Source organism: Mercenaria mercenaria, unplaced genomic scaffold (genome assembly GCF_021730395.1).
Source record: "Mercenaria mercenaria strain notata unplaced genomic scaffold, MADL_Memer_1 contig_4140, whole genome shotgun sequence".
Taxonomy (NCBI): Eukaryota; Metazoa; Mollusca; class Bivalvia; order Venerida; family Veneridae; genus Mercenaria; species Mercenaria mercenaria.
The window spans coordinates 1-17,286 of record NW_026462347.1 but is presented as its reverse complement, the minus strand read 5'-3'; the positions used below and the strand labels follow the sequence as shown (position 1 = coordinate 17,286).

General features: G+C 32.5%; 1 protein-coding gene and 1 long non-coding RNA gene across 2 annotated transcripts; one reads left to right on the top strand and one right to left on the bottom strand.

Annotated features, from left to right (window-relative positions):
• Nucleotides 1-9,471: 9,471 nt before the first annotated feature.
• Nucleotides 9,472-14,283, bottom strand: LOC128553646 (uncharacterized). The gene is made up of 5 exons (XR_008369398.1): nucleotides 14,134-14,283; nucleotides 13,374-13,443; nucleotides 12,880-12,983; nucleotides 11,993-12,060; nucleotides 9,472-10,883 (listed from the first exon to the last, which is right to left on the bottom strand). It is a non-coding gene; the product is annotated as an uncharacterized LOC128553646 (long non-coding RNA).
• A 676-nt stretch (nucleotides 14,284-14,959) lies between these two features.
• LOC128553647 (uncharacterized) lies at nucleotides 14,960-16,615 on the top strand (the record flags this gene model as incomplete). Its single annotated transcript, XM_053534821.1, has 2 exons — nucleotides 14,960-15,567; nucleotides 16,452-16,615. Coding segments are annotated over exons 1-2 (370 nt in total), but the record flags the coding sequence as incomplete, so codon positions are not given.
• Nucleotides 16,616-17,286: the final 671 nt, after the last annotated feature.

Below are 17,286 nucleotides of genomic sequence, written 5' to 3'. Positions count from 1 at the left end.
CTGAGCACCATTTGGAAGGTCGGATGTCATTTATCTAAGCAATCACTCTCAAATGGTGTGCACTGATGGGTAGTTACCGCCACCAGTATGTTAGCAAAATACAGTGTACCTACGGGTCACAAACTAAATCCCAATAGTTACATATATTTACGGTTGGTGAAAAAAAGGAGATGCTATGAAATGATTTGTAGTTACTACACGAGGCCTCTCGGTTGTACTTTTCTTTTAAGCCTATAAAAGCTACAGTTAGGTATTGCCCCATATTGTAACATGCCCAAACTCAATGCTGATAAAACAGAAATATTAACGTTGATATCAAAGAATAATTGCAGGTACAGTGTTAACATGTTGAGGAAACCCAGTGACTCTGCAACTATGTATGTAAGGAATAGATGAATCTCAGGTAGTGTTAGACTTTCACATGTTCAATTCTGTATGCAGGGTTGTATATCCACAATTGTACATAATAGGTCAGATCAGACGGTACCTAACCTGTGATGCAATCAACACCTTTATGAATTGCTTTCCTACCTCACATTAATAGACTATTGCAATGCATTGTTTCATGGTATTTCTAGCACCGTATTGCACAAACTACAACAGGTACAGAACACAGCAGCTTGTCTTATACCTAGAGCATCCGATCATATACAGGTTACTCCTGTATAGAAGGAGCCTCATTTGGCTTGCAGCAAAATACTACAGTACAAAATACATACTCAAACCTTAAAGTTTCTACTCAATCTTCCTCAGTCATTATTTATAACATGATAGAAGTTTAAAGGCAGAACAGGGGCACAAGATCAAAAGATACTATGTCATTAGAAGTACCAGTGTCTTAATTCAACCCTGATGTGTGACAACCGGAGCAACCATCTGAATTTCACTGAACAAAACTCCTTGAAAACGGAATATTGTTAATGTACAGCCACCAATATGAACTTCTTATGATCTGAATTTTTTTTGTGGTATTTTTTTTTAAGTTCGGCACTGTAAGGGTTCTTATATCTGTTCTTTGTACATCCTTTGTACATTATACATGTTTACCTCAAAAGTAGATAAAATAATGTTCGGAATGTTGTATAGGTGGCTGCATTCTTTGAATGTTTGAATATTTAAATTAAATCTGTATTCAAATTATCCTATCCATTTTGGTTAAATATTTTACATAAGTTATTTGACTCATTCCTTGATAAGGATTTGGACCACTTTACTACATCTTTGAAGCTATAAATTAATAAACACACATGATAAGTTCTATGGAAATATTACTACATGGTAGACAAGTAGTCTATATTCATCTTTGGAATATATTAGGAAAAGTGTTTATTTCAATTTAAGCAGAGAAAATGAACTTAGTGACAACACACATGAATTACTTTAGTCCGAATATTACGTTGTATTCTCTACAGTATGCGTCAGAAAATGTTTGGATAATATTTCATTACAATTTGTTTTGTCATTTGGACTCCGGCTGTTATTTTTATCAATCTTTTATGACTTTTAACATTCTGAAAAGATTTTAACAGATCAAGCTGTCTGTGGTAGATATAACGAAACTGCATCAAAGGGGAGTAACTCAATTTCTGTAATTATATAGTAAAAAACAACAATAAATAGCTGTAATCTATTCATAAAAGTGTCTATAATCAATGGTTGCAAACAAATGATTAAAAACATAGATTAACTGGCTAAAAAACTGTATTGAGTGTGTCTGACCCTTACTTTTCTTCATATTGTTTATGAATGGCGGCCATTTTGAATAAGTTCGGCCATTTTGATTTTTTTCAAACTTCCTTTCAATTTTGAATTAAATATACCATATCCTCCCTTTCTGCCAAGTTTCATGCTTTTCCCACAAAAAGCACGATTTTTTCACCATATGGCTGCACTAATGCCCTTAAGTCGCTTAATAAAGGCTACTCGAAAATGACAGTGCAACGTGTATATAATTGATAAAGAGAACCAACTAACTGTTAGAGAAATTACTCGTTTTAAAGTTCTGTTTACGGATTAAAAGAAATAAGAAATTTCTTTAAGTAGCACTTGACACAATATTTCGTGTAAATTAGGGCGAAATGATGTTGCAATAAAATGCTGGCGTCGTTTCGGCCCGATGATCGTCGTATAGTTTAAGAGTGAGTCGCGGTAAAATTCTTGTCAAAATTCTAATGAGTCCATATTTATATGGGATTGCATCAAAAAGAAACATGTAAAAGGTATTTTGTCTTACCCCGCAACATCTGTCTTTGGATGTATGTTTTCTTCACGTGAGTGTAATACGCTTTCTTGTCTCGCTGGCGCATCCTGAGCGCGAAACTCTGCCAGTGACTTATTTATTGTTGCCTGCACACTATCATTTATTTCGTTCTTAAAGTCCGCAAATTTTTCTGTCATTAAATTTTCCACTACACCAGTAATAATTTGTTGTAATGATTTGTCGTTTCCATTACCCGGCACTAAATCCTCGGAGTGAACAGATTCACTGACAATTTCGCCTTCGTCCGACATATTGTCATGAATGAGAACGATATCATATGTTCGTTCAAACACACGAATTAGTTCAGTCTTGAATCAAAGGTGTTATTGATTTTTACATTTAAGTGTATCCGGAAGTATAAACATAAAACTTGTAAAACGCACTATTTTGAAATTTAATATTTTATATTTTGGGCTCATGATATCTGCTGTTTTTTTCTTTCAAGAAGATAACTGCGTAAATTTTCTTGCTCAAAATAAATATACAAAAGGGGCTAATAAACTTCTTCGTTAGTTTGGGGTAAAGCGGAAGCACATCTATGGGTGCGACCAGTATCAGGTATAATCAAATGAACCGTGCACTGATTTCATTTGTTGTAATTTCTGTTTACTTTTCCGTTAAAGATGATTGTGCTATTTTAAATTGATTAATGATATAAAAATGTACAATACATACAAAAATAATCATTATATTTGGATGCTAATAAGTTATAAAAAGATATACAATGTATCTTCAAATTGAACTCATAATTTATCTACAAAATAGATTATGTGATCTGACAAATTGTCTTATTTGTCGTACTGGTTGGGAACATTTTCATATTTCGGCTCCATTGTTCCCTAAAAAGGTATTTGACTTAAGGAAAACACAAATTAGTGGATAAATATTAAGACGGCACTCCATGTAGGAGTTCTATCGTTGAAATTCGGATATCCCCTTAACATGCTTAAAATTTTAATAATGAACTAGTCCATCTTTCAATTTGGACAGTACCATTAATTGTTAAAAGGTGTGCTTACCAAAAAGATATTGTCTGAATAGTGAATAGTGAAGATTATAATCAGACTGCACGGATGTGCTTGTTGATCATGATCTACACTGGTCGCAAAGGCATAACCAATAGTGTCCAGCATGGTAAGGGTTAATATAAAGGGCAAAATGTATTCAATTATTTTTCTTTACATTATTTCGATAACAATTTGAGGCAGTATATACAACTTTTCTCTTGTATAGTATATGAAAATTGATGGAGTATAATAATTTAAGCAATATGTCTTTACATCGACTTGAGTATTCATTTTTCGAAGGTTCTGCTTTGAAAAATTCATATTAATCGCCATTTTAATCCTTAAATTGGACTAAAGTCATTGACAGTGCCATAAAAAGTCTTTGGGTTTTAATTGAATGTCTGTACATGAACATACACGAAGAATTTATCTTTCACTAAATGTTTTACTTTAAATTTTCAAGACATAGATCTATATCCTTTTATGCTTTTTACAGTACATTTTTGTATATCAAATATTGTTTTGATATTATTTATAGCCATATAACCCTATCGTTTAAATATACATATATGCACTATCTTAATACATATTTTTTCTCGTCTGTCATAGTTTCCTTGTATTTTATTTGTTCGTTGAATGAATAGTAAGAGTTTAGTAAGAGTCAATTTTTGCACTTTGGAATGTTTGAGTTAAATATGAGCCAAAATAAGAAAATAGATTTCATTTCTCTTTGCTCGCTACGCAAAACTTTTGGATCCAATAAATGCCTTTCAATTTGGTGAGACCAACTTATTTTTTATATTTGAATAATGTCGTTGGCTTTGATGCAGAACTCGCTCATTGTTTAGTTTCAAACAAATACTGTAAGTTTCAATATACAACAGAATTAATTCTTCACTGTTCAAACTGAGTTCGCAAACATTTTTGTTTACATTTAACCTTGTATATTTCCCCTAATTTTTGAATACATCATAAACATTATCGAAGGTCATTGTAAAACAGTATGGTAATTCAAGCTTGATCCGGTAATCGATATAGTATTAAAATAGTTTTGCAGCTGGAAAGAAAGACGTTTATCTCATCTCTTTTTAGTAATTTAAACGCACACGTACCGAAACTAATTGCCAAACTAAAACACAATTCGGTCAGAAAAAAGAACAAAAGAACTATTTCAATGTTTTTAATATAGCATGACACACTGCACCTAACGTAATGACATGACTTATAAACATTTAAATCTTTACTTGAGCCGCCCCATGTTAAAACCAACAAAGTGCATTTGCAAGACCAGTCTATGCATCTGCGCTGTCTGGTCAGTGTCCATAATGTTCGCTAACGGTTAGGATTTGAAAGCGAGCAGTATGGATCCTGACCAGACTGCACGGATGCGCAGACTGGTCTGGATCAGTGCTGATCGCAAATGCACTATGTTCGTTTTCGCATGGTGCGGCTCAGATCTTTGTTTTGCCTTCTGACGTCAAATACATACTTACTCCCTCAGGTTCTAATACAGCGGCTGCTATATTTAAGAAAATACATTTTAACAGTAAATGCATTTAGACTTCAATTGTATAAGATTTGATTTTTTTTTTCTTTAATTGTGCCCTCCATGTGTGGTTGGTTCAGGTTTTGCTTACTTCAAATCCTTCCTCCCTTACTATGTAGAATTCTGTTATGTGAGGAAATAACATAGAACAAAACCAAGCAACATAATACCAGACTCTGTTTGATGTAAGATATGTGCAACGCCCCTTAGCTTAAGCGGGATACAATCGAGCCGCGCCATGTGAAAACCAACAGAGTGGCTTTGCGGCCAGCATGGATCCAGACCAGCCTGCGCATCCGCGCAGTCTGGTCAGGATTCATGCTGTTCGCTAATTAACGGTTTCTCTAATTGCTATAGACTTTGAAAGCGAACAGCATGGATCCTGACCAGACTGGGTGGATGCGCAGACTGGTCTGGATCCATGCTGGTCGCAAAGCCACTTTGTTGGTTTTCTCATGGCACGGCTCAATTATAGTTAATATGAATGTTCTCCATGTTACCTACCATCTGGCTGGCTTACAGTTTATATATTGTTCCAACCATGCACCCTTCCTTACCTGAAATAATACTCGTTCACCGACAAGACTAAAAGGTGGAATATTTCCTCGCAGATGGGACTGACAGCGAATAAAAACAATCCAAGATCCTCTAATTCACAAGCTTACTTACTGTGCCAGGTTTTGTATTTGCTGTTACTTGTTTGCTGCCACATTTTTATAGTTCTACACATTCAGTCCCCTGCCTATATAAGGGATATAATAAAAGTGAAGACTCAAAATCACAAGATAACACTGTCACTGCTTATCATGCCAAAGACTAAACCCGTGATGTATGACAATCGGAGCTTTTTGTTCACTGCTCCAAAGCTTCGGAACTCCCATCCCGCCAAAATTAGGGAAACTGACACGCCGGTTGTGTCAAAGGCCTGCTATAACTCCAATTCTTTGTACAGCATTTCGTAAACTTAGCAATACATTTTATCTTTTCATATTGCAGCGTATAACTATATTTTATCCTAGGGTCACTTAAATACTTTTGATATGTATATATATTTGTCTGTTTTACATTAATATTTTTTGTTAGTGATAAAATGCAGTTTTGGTCTGTGTTGAATGTACAGTTGTTTTTATTTTTTGCAATGTACTCTCTACATCATTTTAGAACGTGTGCATCTGCATAAAAAGAGCGCTATATAAAGTGGTGTAATAACAATAACGATTTATAATATTTGTAAAAGAACAAGTAAAATCTAAAATGATTAACCGCTATAAGAAGATCCTTCGGAAGCATTTACCTTGACCTACAAAATGTAGTTGAATCGGTTTATTTGAGTATGTTCGATACGGGTGAACTTTCCGCTGCCACTAGGTTTATCAATACTCTTTTATAAATATATGTAACATTGAATTGGCTCCATGATATACAAGGACCAGATATAATAAGAAAAAGAAAGAAAAGCAAGTACATTTTAAAGCTAAAAGCGCTTTCTTTAAACCTCGATTTAAGTAAATAACGTTATACTTTTACAATAAATTTAAAACTCGGTTATCGATCCATGCCGTCGTTCAACCTTGACAAAGAGACTGATCATTTTGTACAAAGATGATTCATTTACTGCCTGAAATTCTATATATTTGTATTGTTGTGCGGCAGTACAGGGGCAATAACAAAGACGAATATTAGTGGAAGTAATTCGGTCATAAGCTTAAGATGTTGTCGTATATAAAAGTTATTACAAAAACAGAATACTTTACGCACGCATAATACACGTTAAAGGGAGATAATTGGTACACTTTTACAATAACTATTGTGTAATATACATGGTTTTAACTATTTTGAATTTGAATTCATTTTAGCCAGTAGTAGAAAGAAATCATTGGTAAGGACCGCCAACACTTTTTCTCATGTCAAAGTGTTTATATGCGAATTAACGTACATATGTAATTGATGCTCTACTAGTGTAAATCAGTCGGGCAGTCGTTATCATATTCTACTTTAGAATTTGTTCACCTTTACCGAATTTCTTACTTACACATAATATGAAAAAATCATATTCATCAGTTCGCGAAAATCGAATTGGTTGGGCAATTTTTAATGGGATTTGGTGGGGCTGATGTTGCATTATAAAAAAAAGTATAGTACAGTAAAATTAGTCGGTTTGGCCTGGGCTACAATGTATTAATTTTTGGATACATTCTTAAAGTAAATTCATAATGATATTGTTAGAAGTCATTTGCTTTTTCGCTACACTAACGGGTTCCTAAAGTTCATGTCGCTGGCATATCCGACTTCATTCAAATTCTTAAAAAAGCAGTTTGAAACTTGGTTTAAGTAAAAAAGAAGTGAAGTCAATCTTATGCTAAATGATCGAGGAAGAAATTAATACCTGATATATGTAAGAAATATAGAATATGAGGTAATTTAAGAAAATATCCGACATGGACAGCCAAATTCCAAAATGATTATCGCAGTTCCTCATAGCCGCAACTCATAGCACGTGGACATGATCATGACTAGCACACACACACGCACACGCACACGTGCACCCTCGTGTCCATACGAATAACGGAACCCAGTGGGGCACCGCCTTGGAACGGTCAGTGGTAAAACCACCTCTGGATTGCGCATGACAATAAACGTATACACTGATAATAGGAATCGATCATCTAAGATCGAATTCTGTTCAGAGATATCGTATAACTTAACCTTAAACAGGATATATGTCGCATGACCGTCTTCTTATATACCCGGTATACACATATTGTGTCAAATACGATTGTAGACACAAGTTCCCCAAACGAAGACCTTTCAATGCTGTAACATATAACAGTAACATTGATCGATCTGGTCATAGTGGTAAATGCAATTATTTCGGACTCAAAAACCTAGTTATCATTGTCGCATGTTATAATGCAATTCACAGAATTCTGGACAATTTGCTTTCGGTTCAATTGTCTAAAGCAAATATCTAGTAGCATCAAGTAAATTGTGAGCTTGAGTAAAAATATGCAGAGCCTATTAAAGTTTAGTTCTTCTCTTGGGGAAATTAAGAGAGCCAGGTCAACTCATAGACTAGGGATAACTCTAGTAATTATTAATTATAATTTTGACCGGGCTCTCTTGTTTTCCAGTATGTCTTTATAGGAAAAGTTACAAATAGAGTGATTTAAAAATGATGGTATTATTAGTTATTTACGGGATTGTCCATCCACATTATCTAAAGCACCATTTTTGTTTTGTTTTAATTTTTACCCACTGTTTCGGCATACTGAGACTTTCATTTGTCATTGTACATGTAGTAACTTTTATTCTAAGTGTAGTACTTAGCGAACACAAAATCGTAACAAAATAATAAATATTACAAATGTCGGCCTTCTTGTAAAACGATTCGTGGAACGTGTGGTCTCTTCTGGAGGTCTGAAAGATACACGCAGACAGCAAATGTAATCAAGTTACAAGAGACAACCATTTCGAGTCTTCACTTCCAAATCTATTCTGGCTGTCGTAACAATTCAATAATTACGAGGAATGAATCAAATGATGAATGAGAAAATGAGGAATGATCATATTTCAACACAACATATAAATACATGTAGTTTACCTGAAAGACACACGCAGACAAGAAATGTAATAAACTTACAAGAGACAACGATTTCGAATCTTCACTTCAAACTCTATTCTGGCTGTGCGCATGCTTGACGGTCAATACATTCAAATTGAGGCTCTCACCGTGGTTAAACTACATGTTAGTTAATGATATCAGAAAATGATAGTAATGTGGATGTATAGTGAATATGAAATCAAATATAGGCATGATATATGGGGAAAATGGAAAAACACATGATAGTAATTCATATAGGATATATACAGACAAATGACCCTGCTACAACAGCAATTAGACGTAAACAAATGCACATCTTCCTATAAAAAAAAATCTCCCTTACTGCAGTTAATGTATAATTTTACTACAATATGCGTTTTCCTATCGTTCATTTCATTATCTAATAATTACCTCCGTCGTTTTATTACACAGTGAACAGGGGTAGAAAATCATACAATTTGTTCTTTAACTAAGAAAAAAGCAAATAATTTCTTGCAAAGTTTTTAATTATGTAATTTGATATGCATCTATGTAATTATCCATTAGAAAAGATTTGTAAAATATTTTTGGTGGACGGATAGCTTAGTGGTTTGCACACTGGCCTTCCAATCCTGAGGTCGGGGGTTCGATCCCCGGCAGCTACTCGGGAATTTCCAGAAACGCTTTTCAGTCATTCCCACCCAACTAGAGGTGTACTGGTCAGGAACCCAGGCAACCCTTGCGTGTATCAGTTAGACATTGTAACTAAAAAATTAAAACCGGAATTTTTAACATTTTGACTCCAAATATATATTGCTAAGTGCATCAGATAATATATATACAATATTAAAATGCCGTGTGTTATTTTTTAAAAGAGATATTTACTCCAAAAAATTTAGTCCCCATAGCATTTTTGGAAATAGGATAGACAACTCCTGAATGACTATCTCATCAAATTTGCTGATATAAAAATAAACTTAGGTATTTTCCCGGGATACCCTCATTAAAGTCTGTTTCTTCATTTCATTCAGACATGGACTGTAAACAAATACAGTAACAATTTAACAGTACAAGGACATCAAACAACCTATTTTATTTTCCTTCAGGACAGGTACACATGTTAGGTCATACTTGTAGTTAATAAACCAAAATGTAAAACAATTAATTAGCTCATCAAAGAAATGAAGACTAATAACTTCACAATATTTTATTACCTCCCTTCATTACATTTATCATCTACATTCTACATATTTTTTTATGGAATTACCTCCCTTTATCTCAAATAAGCTTTCTTATATTGCAATTTAATCAGTCAGTATTTTTACCTTAATTTTCAGACAAATAAATTTATAATTTTTTAATCCATGGTAAGATGAAAAGCATAAATTATATTAAAGAATACCATAAAAGCATTTATCACACACGAATGCAAGGTATACACAACAAATAATTTTGAGCCTTGTTGCCAATGACAATGTTGAAAAATATTAAAGCTCAGATGGCATAACAGTGAGATAAAATCTTTTTAAGTTAAGTTAATAATTCCCATATTAACTTATGACTACAAAAATTTAAAGTATGTTGTTATTCCCATTTCAGTCCAACATATCTAAAGAAGTAAATACTACAAAGACTGTATATCACATTTTTGAAAATAAAATTCCATCAACATATTTTGTTTTTATTTCTTTTATCTTGATTATGTAGTGTACTTATCTAGAATGATGAGATATTTTGAAATGTATATTTCTTTATTCTCCTGGATGGAAAAAAATAAAATATATAAACAAAACAACCATTTATACCAACCAAATTGTAAAATACTTAAGTTTCTTTGATGTTAGTAATTATATGTTGAGACATGAAAACAACATAAAATATCAGCATAAAATATAACTAAAAAATTGTGGAACATCATATGTAGATTAGATTAGACTGTATTATACAAATATTTATATGAAAATATGTGACAACTCTGGTTAAATAGAATATTAGTTAACTTATAGTAAAATGTTGAACTGCTTTAACATTAGTCTACAAGTGATGAATGAGTTCATCTTACCATAACTTTGAAATTTTAATGTATTATTAAGAAAACTATAACATACAAGAAATGACACACAGACAGTATAAGTTGCTGAATGACGGGTCAGTCTCCACCACAAATACTATGAAACTTAAAAAGTCCAATTAAATGTGTTTCTTTAAATTAGATTGATCACATTTTAACACTTCTATGAATGCAATTGTTAAATGCTTGCTTCTTACATGCATGCAATAATGGAAATAAAAATGATTTAACAATATATGTATACAGTCTTGTCATGAACACATTCTGTACAGATGATAATACATAGAAAAGTCAACATATTTATTATATGGGTCCATCTCAGTTTACAGCTGGTGCATGGCTGTCTTGCACTTGAATATACATCTTGCAGCACAGTTGGGGTAAATTCCATTTCACATGACAACACACTTGTAGCACTTCTGGAAATACAAATTAAAACTTTATTACATAAAGAGAATAAAACATGATAGTTTTTAAAACAATTATAACATCATTTTAGACATTTGCAGATATTCTAATCTTAGAAATATATTATCAAGCAGCAAGTCAGGTAACTCTACAAACTGACATTTTGTCTAATTTCAACTTGTCTAAGGAATTACCTGTTTTAAGCAGCAAGATTGTGTTGCTACTTGGCTTGCTGCTTTATTTAAATTTTACATATACTTAGATCCACTAAATGACAAGTTATTATAATAGGACTGTCTGAAAAGATTGCATATTTTATAACATTCAATGTACATATTCAATAAAATGGTGAAAAAAATAAACAGATAAATCTGATGATGTTCATCTATGATCTCACCTAAAAGCTCCAACAACAACCTTCAACCTCTGATTAGTATATGATGTAATAATGATAAACTACCTAAAGTGTTTTTATATAGCATGCAAAAACAATGAACTTGAGAACTGCCAAAACTTCACCTTATGAGTAATATATGTTCACTTTTCCCCTTGTTGAAAGTGTTGTTTTTCTTAAAGCATTTGAAATCATAGATATTATAAGTACAATGCAACCTCTGTAGAGCAACACCCTGTGGGATATACAAATATTTTAGTTATTTTGAGGTTGTTGTTCTGGAGAAGTAAATTTGATAGTTATATTTCAGCTTAGGGAAATTCTCATGATGTTGTTATAGAGAGGTTTTTGCTTCAGAGTGAGCTACTCTGGTGAGGTTGTACTGTGAAAATTGCTTCAAACTTCATCTCCTTCAACTGAGCTAAATGAAGAAAAACAACAAAGGATATTTCCTTGTTTACAATTTGACATTTAATGTTAGGCAACTATGCAGACATACTTTTATGTGACACAATGCCGCCTTTAACTATCTTATTCCAATGAACAAATTGTCAGTCTTGACAAAATCATGTGAAAAAAAGATCACAGTAAAAAAAATTAATCCTAATCATTTTACATATATTGCAAAATCAGCTTTACAGAACTCATAAGTGACAAAAAATTAAATTCAAATATTGCCTTTGTGATGTGCAGCACTGGCCATGTCTTTTTATCACAATAGTTTACCTTATTTATATCTGTTACTTTTGTCATAACTTTTATGTCCCTTCTGCACTAACAATTGTCTTCAAGTTCTGAAATATTGTAAAACATTAATTCGCACACATTCTAGGAAATCAACATAAAATCAGTGTCAAAGCATTTGAATATAATTGTTTTAATTATCTTAATACAAAGATACAAATGTACTTCATGTTTTTGCTGACTGATACAATATACTGAAATTTGTATTTCAATATTTATTAGGCGTAAAAAAAAAATTGTTTGTTTCCGGTATCCCGACCTACCCTAAATTTTTGGCCCGACCCTAAATGTTTTTATGGCCTTGGAATACATTTTTTTCAACTTTTTGACAAAAAGTTGCAAAACTGCACTTCTTATGCTTTAAACATGGACAGTGATGTTATAAATCAACTTACTGATGCTCTAGAGGCATAACCCCCCTATTTGTATTCATTTTTTGACACAGAAATAATTTCCGAAAATTCTCCCTTAATAAAAAAAAATCCAAAAAAAAAAAGTTTTTCCGACCTACCTACCCTAATTTTTTTGAGCATGTTACCGGAAACAAAGAATTTTTTTTTAGGCCTTATCAAAGTACATGTTCATTCTATTTTTGAAATGTTGACATTACAAAGCTATCACACATTTATTACTAAACCATATCTATTATCATTATTTTTAATGGAGATATGTACTTAGTAAATTGAGGGATACACAAAGCTACAGGAAAGAAATGTTTATGCCAGGCTGACATAAAGTCCAGAAGGTTCACATCTTGTCAGGAATGTCAGTCTTATAGCTGTCTTGTACAGTTATTTCAGGAGCAAGAATGTAGCCATACAGCATATAAATGCTTTGAGACCTTTGTTTAACATACAAAAGCATAATACCTCCTGCAGTTTTCATAATGGTAACATCTTCTTGGACTGCCACAGGGTAAGACAGGTCAAACAACTGTACATGTACATACTCAAACAACTTTTCCCTACCAAAACTGAAAATTATACAACCTTTTTTTTCCTTTATTTTTGTACAAAAGATGACCTATGCATTTAATACAGACTTTTTACATTTATTAATCTAAATATATTAAAATTAATAAAATATCTCATAACTCATTGTATGATTAAAATTATAATCATTAATAAACTATATCAAACATGAACCTGAAGTGTTCTAATTTATAAAGCTGCAATTAATATTGAAAAAAATGCAACTATTGTATACAATGTATATTAAAAAAAGTATCATGAACCTGATTATAAAACAGTCTCAGTTCAAATGTAATAACACATGCCTGTCAGAAAATCAATGTATGTTGTACTTTAATGATATCATCATGACATGAATGCCATCAATAAACTTCATATATAACAAACTATACCACTATGTCAGCCTCTTTCTTGTTATTTCTACAGCTTCCAAAGACAGACTGCAACTACATGTATCAGGCACTGTAAGTAAAATATACAAATAAACATTACACAAGAGAATTTTTCATGTTAAATAAAGGGAGTTAATTAAATGCAATCTGAGAATTTTTGCTAAACATAAAGGGAAGTAATTATCAATAAAATGAATGAAGAAAAATGCATATATAAGGGAGGTAATTTAGAAAAAAACAACAACTTCAAATGTCAGTATAATGATAGTTGACATTGACAATGACCTATATCAAGTATGCACAACATAAGAAACAGCAAGCACTTGAAAAATGCATTATATTTCCTTGCAATATCAAGAATATTTGACTGTATGTAAGGGTTCTCTACATGCTGTTATACTGAAAAAAACTTTAGTCTAAATATAGCTTAGATCTATTTATATCTTCAAAAAAAGGAAGTCTCAAATTTCCACAGCTATTCACAGGCTGAAAATTTTAGGTACTAATATCAGCAAAGAGGTTGATATCTATACTTTTTAATAACTATCGTCAAAGGTAGGGAAAAACTTACTGGAAAGGCATAAACTTCTGATCTAGTCATTTCAATACATTTTCAGCTCATTTGCATATAAGAAGAAATTTACAGAATTCCCCCTGTTTCTCTTCATTTTCAAAAAATTCTGTAAGATGGATATAAACCAAAACATTCTCCTATGTGTCAGCTATCAGATATATATTTCAACAAAAACTGTCAACTTACCTTGTTTTTAGAAGAAGACAAAATTCCATGGCAACTTTCGCTTCCCCGCAAAACTGTACCGGTGCACACATAAAAAATTCTCAACTGTGATTTTCAAAATAATACAGTCAGACCACAATTATTTCCCTTGAAAATAAAATGCTCTAGTTAAATGCCTATATAATCAGTGCTATACACTGGGCACGTTAAAGAACCAGGCTGTCTATTCGAGCAACGTGGGGGCTTTGTCTCACTCTGTCCCTCTGGTCAGATCGCTCTGTGTCTCTACTAGTAAAGCGCCTTTGAACGTGAATTTGATCATGAAAAGGGCGCTATATAAATCTGGTATTATAATAATAATAATAATAATAATAATAATATTTTAATATATTTTGAAAGTATATGTGATTGAATATTAGAATACTCTACTCGCCATTAAATTGAGTCGCACCACGACAAAACCAACGCGTTTGCGACCAGCATGGATCCAGACCGGCCTGCACATCCGTATTGAAATAATACTGCTCAATTTATTACTTAACTAATGTTGGTTTTCTCATGGTGCGGCTCAAAATTTTGTGCTTTTGCATACATCTTGCTAATGACAGTATAAAATCATATGTTTGGTATTGTTTTAAATTTCACATTGTTTAACATTCAGCTTTGACTACCCAGAAAACAAGTTGTAAAAAATATGAAATTGCCAATAACTTCATAACAATCGGATGATGCCGCGGTGGACATTTCGTATTTATTTATCAATAACATCTGTTTCGGCTTTGTACACGTATAATCTGTCGGGATAATTTTACGAAAACAAAATCAATCGGGTGTCACATCTGCCGCACACCGTATTGAAATAATACTGCTCAATTTATTACTTAACTAACGTGTTCATATGTAGATCCTTTTCAGATATCTCTGAATAAAAAATTTGATAATTGATGTAATTATTATTTCTATCTTTCGTCGCGTTTGTTGTTGGATATTATTTTGGATTTTTTACGAAACTGTTACAAAGTTGAGATATTTTTCCACGGCTGGACGACTAAAACTCCGTTTTATAACGATTTGAATATTTTGACGCAATAAAAGAATTATTAATTACAGCAAGTGAAAAGTCATTTGGAATGTGATTTCTTGCTGATTTTATTTAGTTTACGAAAAGAGGATTAAAGAATAGAAAGTATATACCTGTAGTTGAAATAAGTTTTAATTCAATCATACTGATATAGGACTTAAAATAAAAATGGAAAACACACTGTGTACTTGTATTGTCGCAATAGTCTGTATGGGTTATGTAACTGCTGAGAGTGGCGCGTTCACAAATTACGTTAACATGGAGAAACTGTATACACTAGAAGATGAACTTATTACGCTGACTGATGTTATTATTCGACAAGAAAGAGTTCTACACGATGATGAGGACACGCACGGAATCTACAACATCTCAAGGTATATTTAAAAAATACTTAAGCCTTCGATGTATCAATGACCCGATGTGTTTTAGGGACTATCTGTTTATGAAAAGTAATGGAAACACTGCCCTACCCTTTCATGATAATAGGATCGGAAAAGCAATTTCTAGCAACTGACGCGTTTGTTCATTTTCTTTATTACGTAACGTATTGCTTATTATCTCATGTGTGTATATATAGTAAAGATAGTTTATTAGATGTAACAATTATACATGCATTTCTGAAATAAATACACGTTAAACTATAACAATGGGCTATAGCCTGACAAATGTACTGTTGTTAAAATGGCAATTATAAGACATAATTTCACTGTTATACTCTAAAATGGCAATTATAAGACATAATTTCACTGTTATACACTAAAATGGAAGCTATGGAATCTTATTAAATAGAACTTAAACATTTTACCAGATTAACCATTATCATTTAAGGCTACGAATAAAGGAATGCTACCAAACATCAGTAATGAACTAGCTCTATGTTCGAATTATTTTTCTGAAGTACTCATGGATGCATTTCTCCTAACGACACGAAATTCTTTTCAAATATAAGACTGAGGCTTACACTTTTCATGAACACAATAGGTTAATGTAGAATTAAAATTTCATCAACGATATTTTATAAACGTTATGATCCCTCTGAGTTGCAGTTTAAATTGATTTGATACTGTGTCAAATAAAAACCTAAAATAGTTAAATTATCGAAACAATGTAGAACCCCTCACCTTACCACCACCACAACCCCATCCCCTACAAAATATTTTCCGCAAAATAATGAAAAGAATGTCGTAAATAAAGAATGCTATATTTCAATCAAACACTCAACAACATGGAAATTTATTTAATATATTTCTATTTTCAGCACTGTCGAAAACGTCAAGGCCATACATCGAGAGATTGTCAGCAGTCGGAATCTATCATCGTACCTTGTAAATCCTGTAAACATATACCACATGACAAAACGTCTGGTCAAGGACTGGACAAAGGTCATTGCTACACTAGAGGATAGCAAATCCTGTGTTAAAGGTTTTACATATATAAAAACATTTATTTTTAATTCTATATGTATAGTCATTTACCAGTTGATCCTTTACAGTAGCATGGCTGGTGCTAAAATGTCGATTGACTCGTGGTCAAAAGCAAAAGCACTTATTGCCTTAAGCTTTGATGTCATATTTTGGTATTTAAACAAATCGGCATCGCACCCCATTTATGGATAAATAACCAGCTGCTGCGAATATTTGTGTTTAATTTCTGTGCATTCAGTTATCATTCAAAAGAATTTCATGTACATTTGTATATGGCCCCGTGTTCAAAAAACATTTTCAGACTCCGCTTTGAGTTTGATAATGAAACTTTATTAAATTATTTTGTCATTTATATTTAAATACACTGATTAAAACTAAATTGTAAGTTAATAACTATTTTCAAGTGACGATTCAATATTGATGGTCAGTCTCAGTTAGAATTCAACAATGAAGTTTTAGTAAAATTGATATTAAAATTTCAAACTCAAACTCAGCTGAGATCTAAAATCGTTTTGTGAACATGGGGCCAAGACTTGTTTCTAATACTGCTAAGGTCAAGGTAAAACATTGGACCATATTAAAAACGGGTAATTAACCAGACCAGTAGCAGGTGGGTTAATAAATTATTAAACATATATCTGTGCAGAGGGAAATCTGTTGTCGTTGATC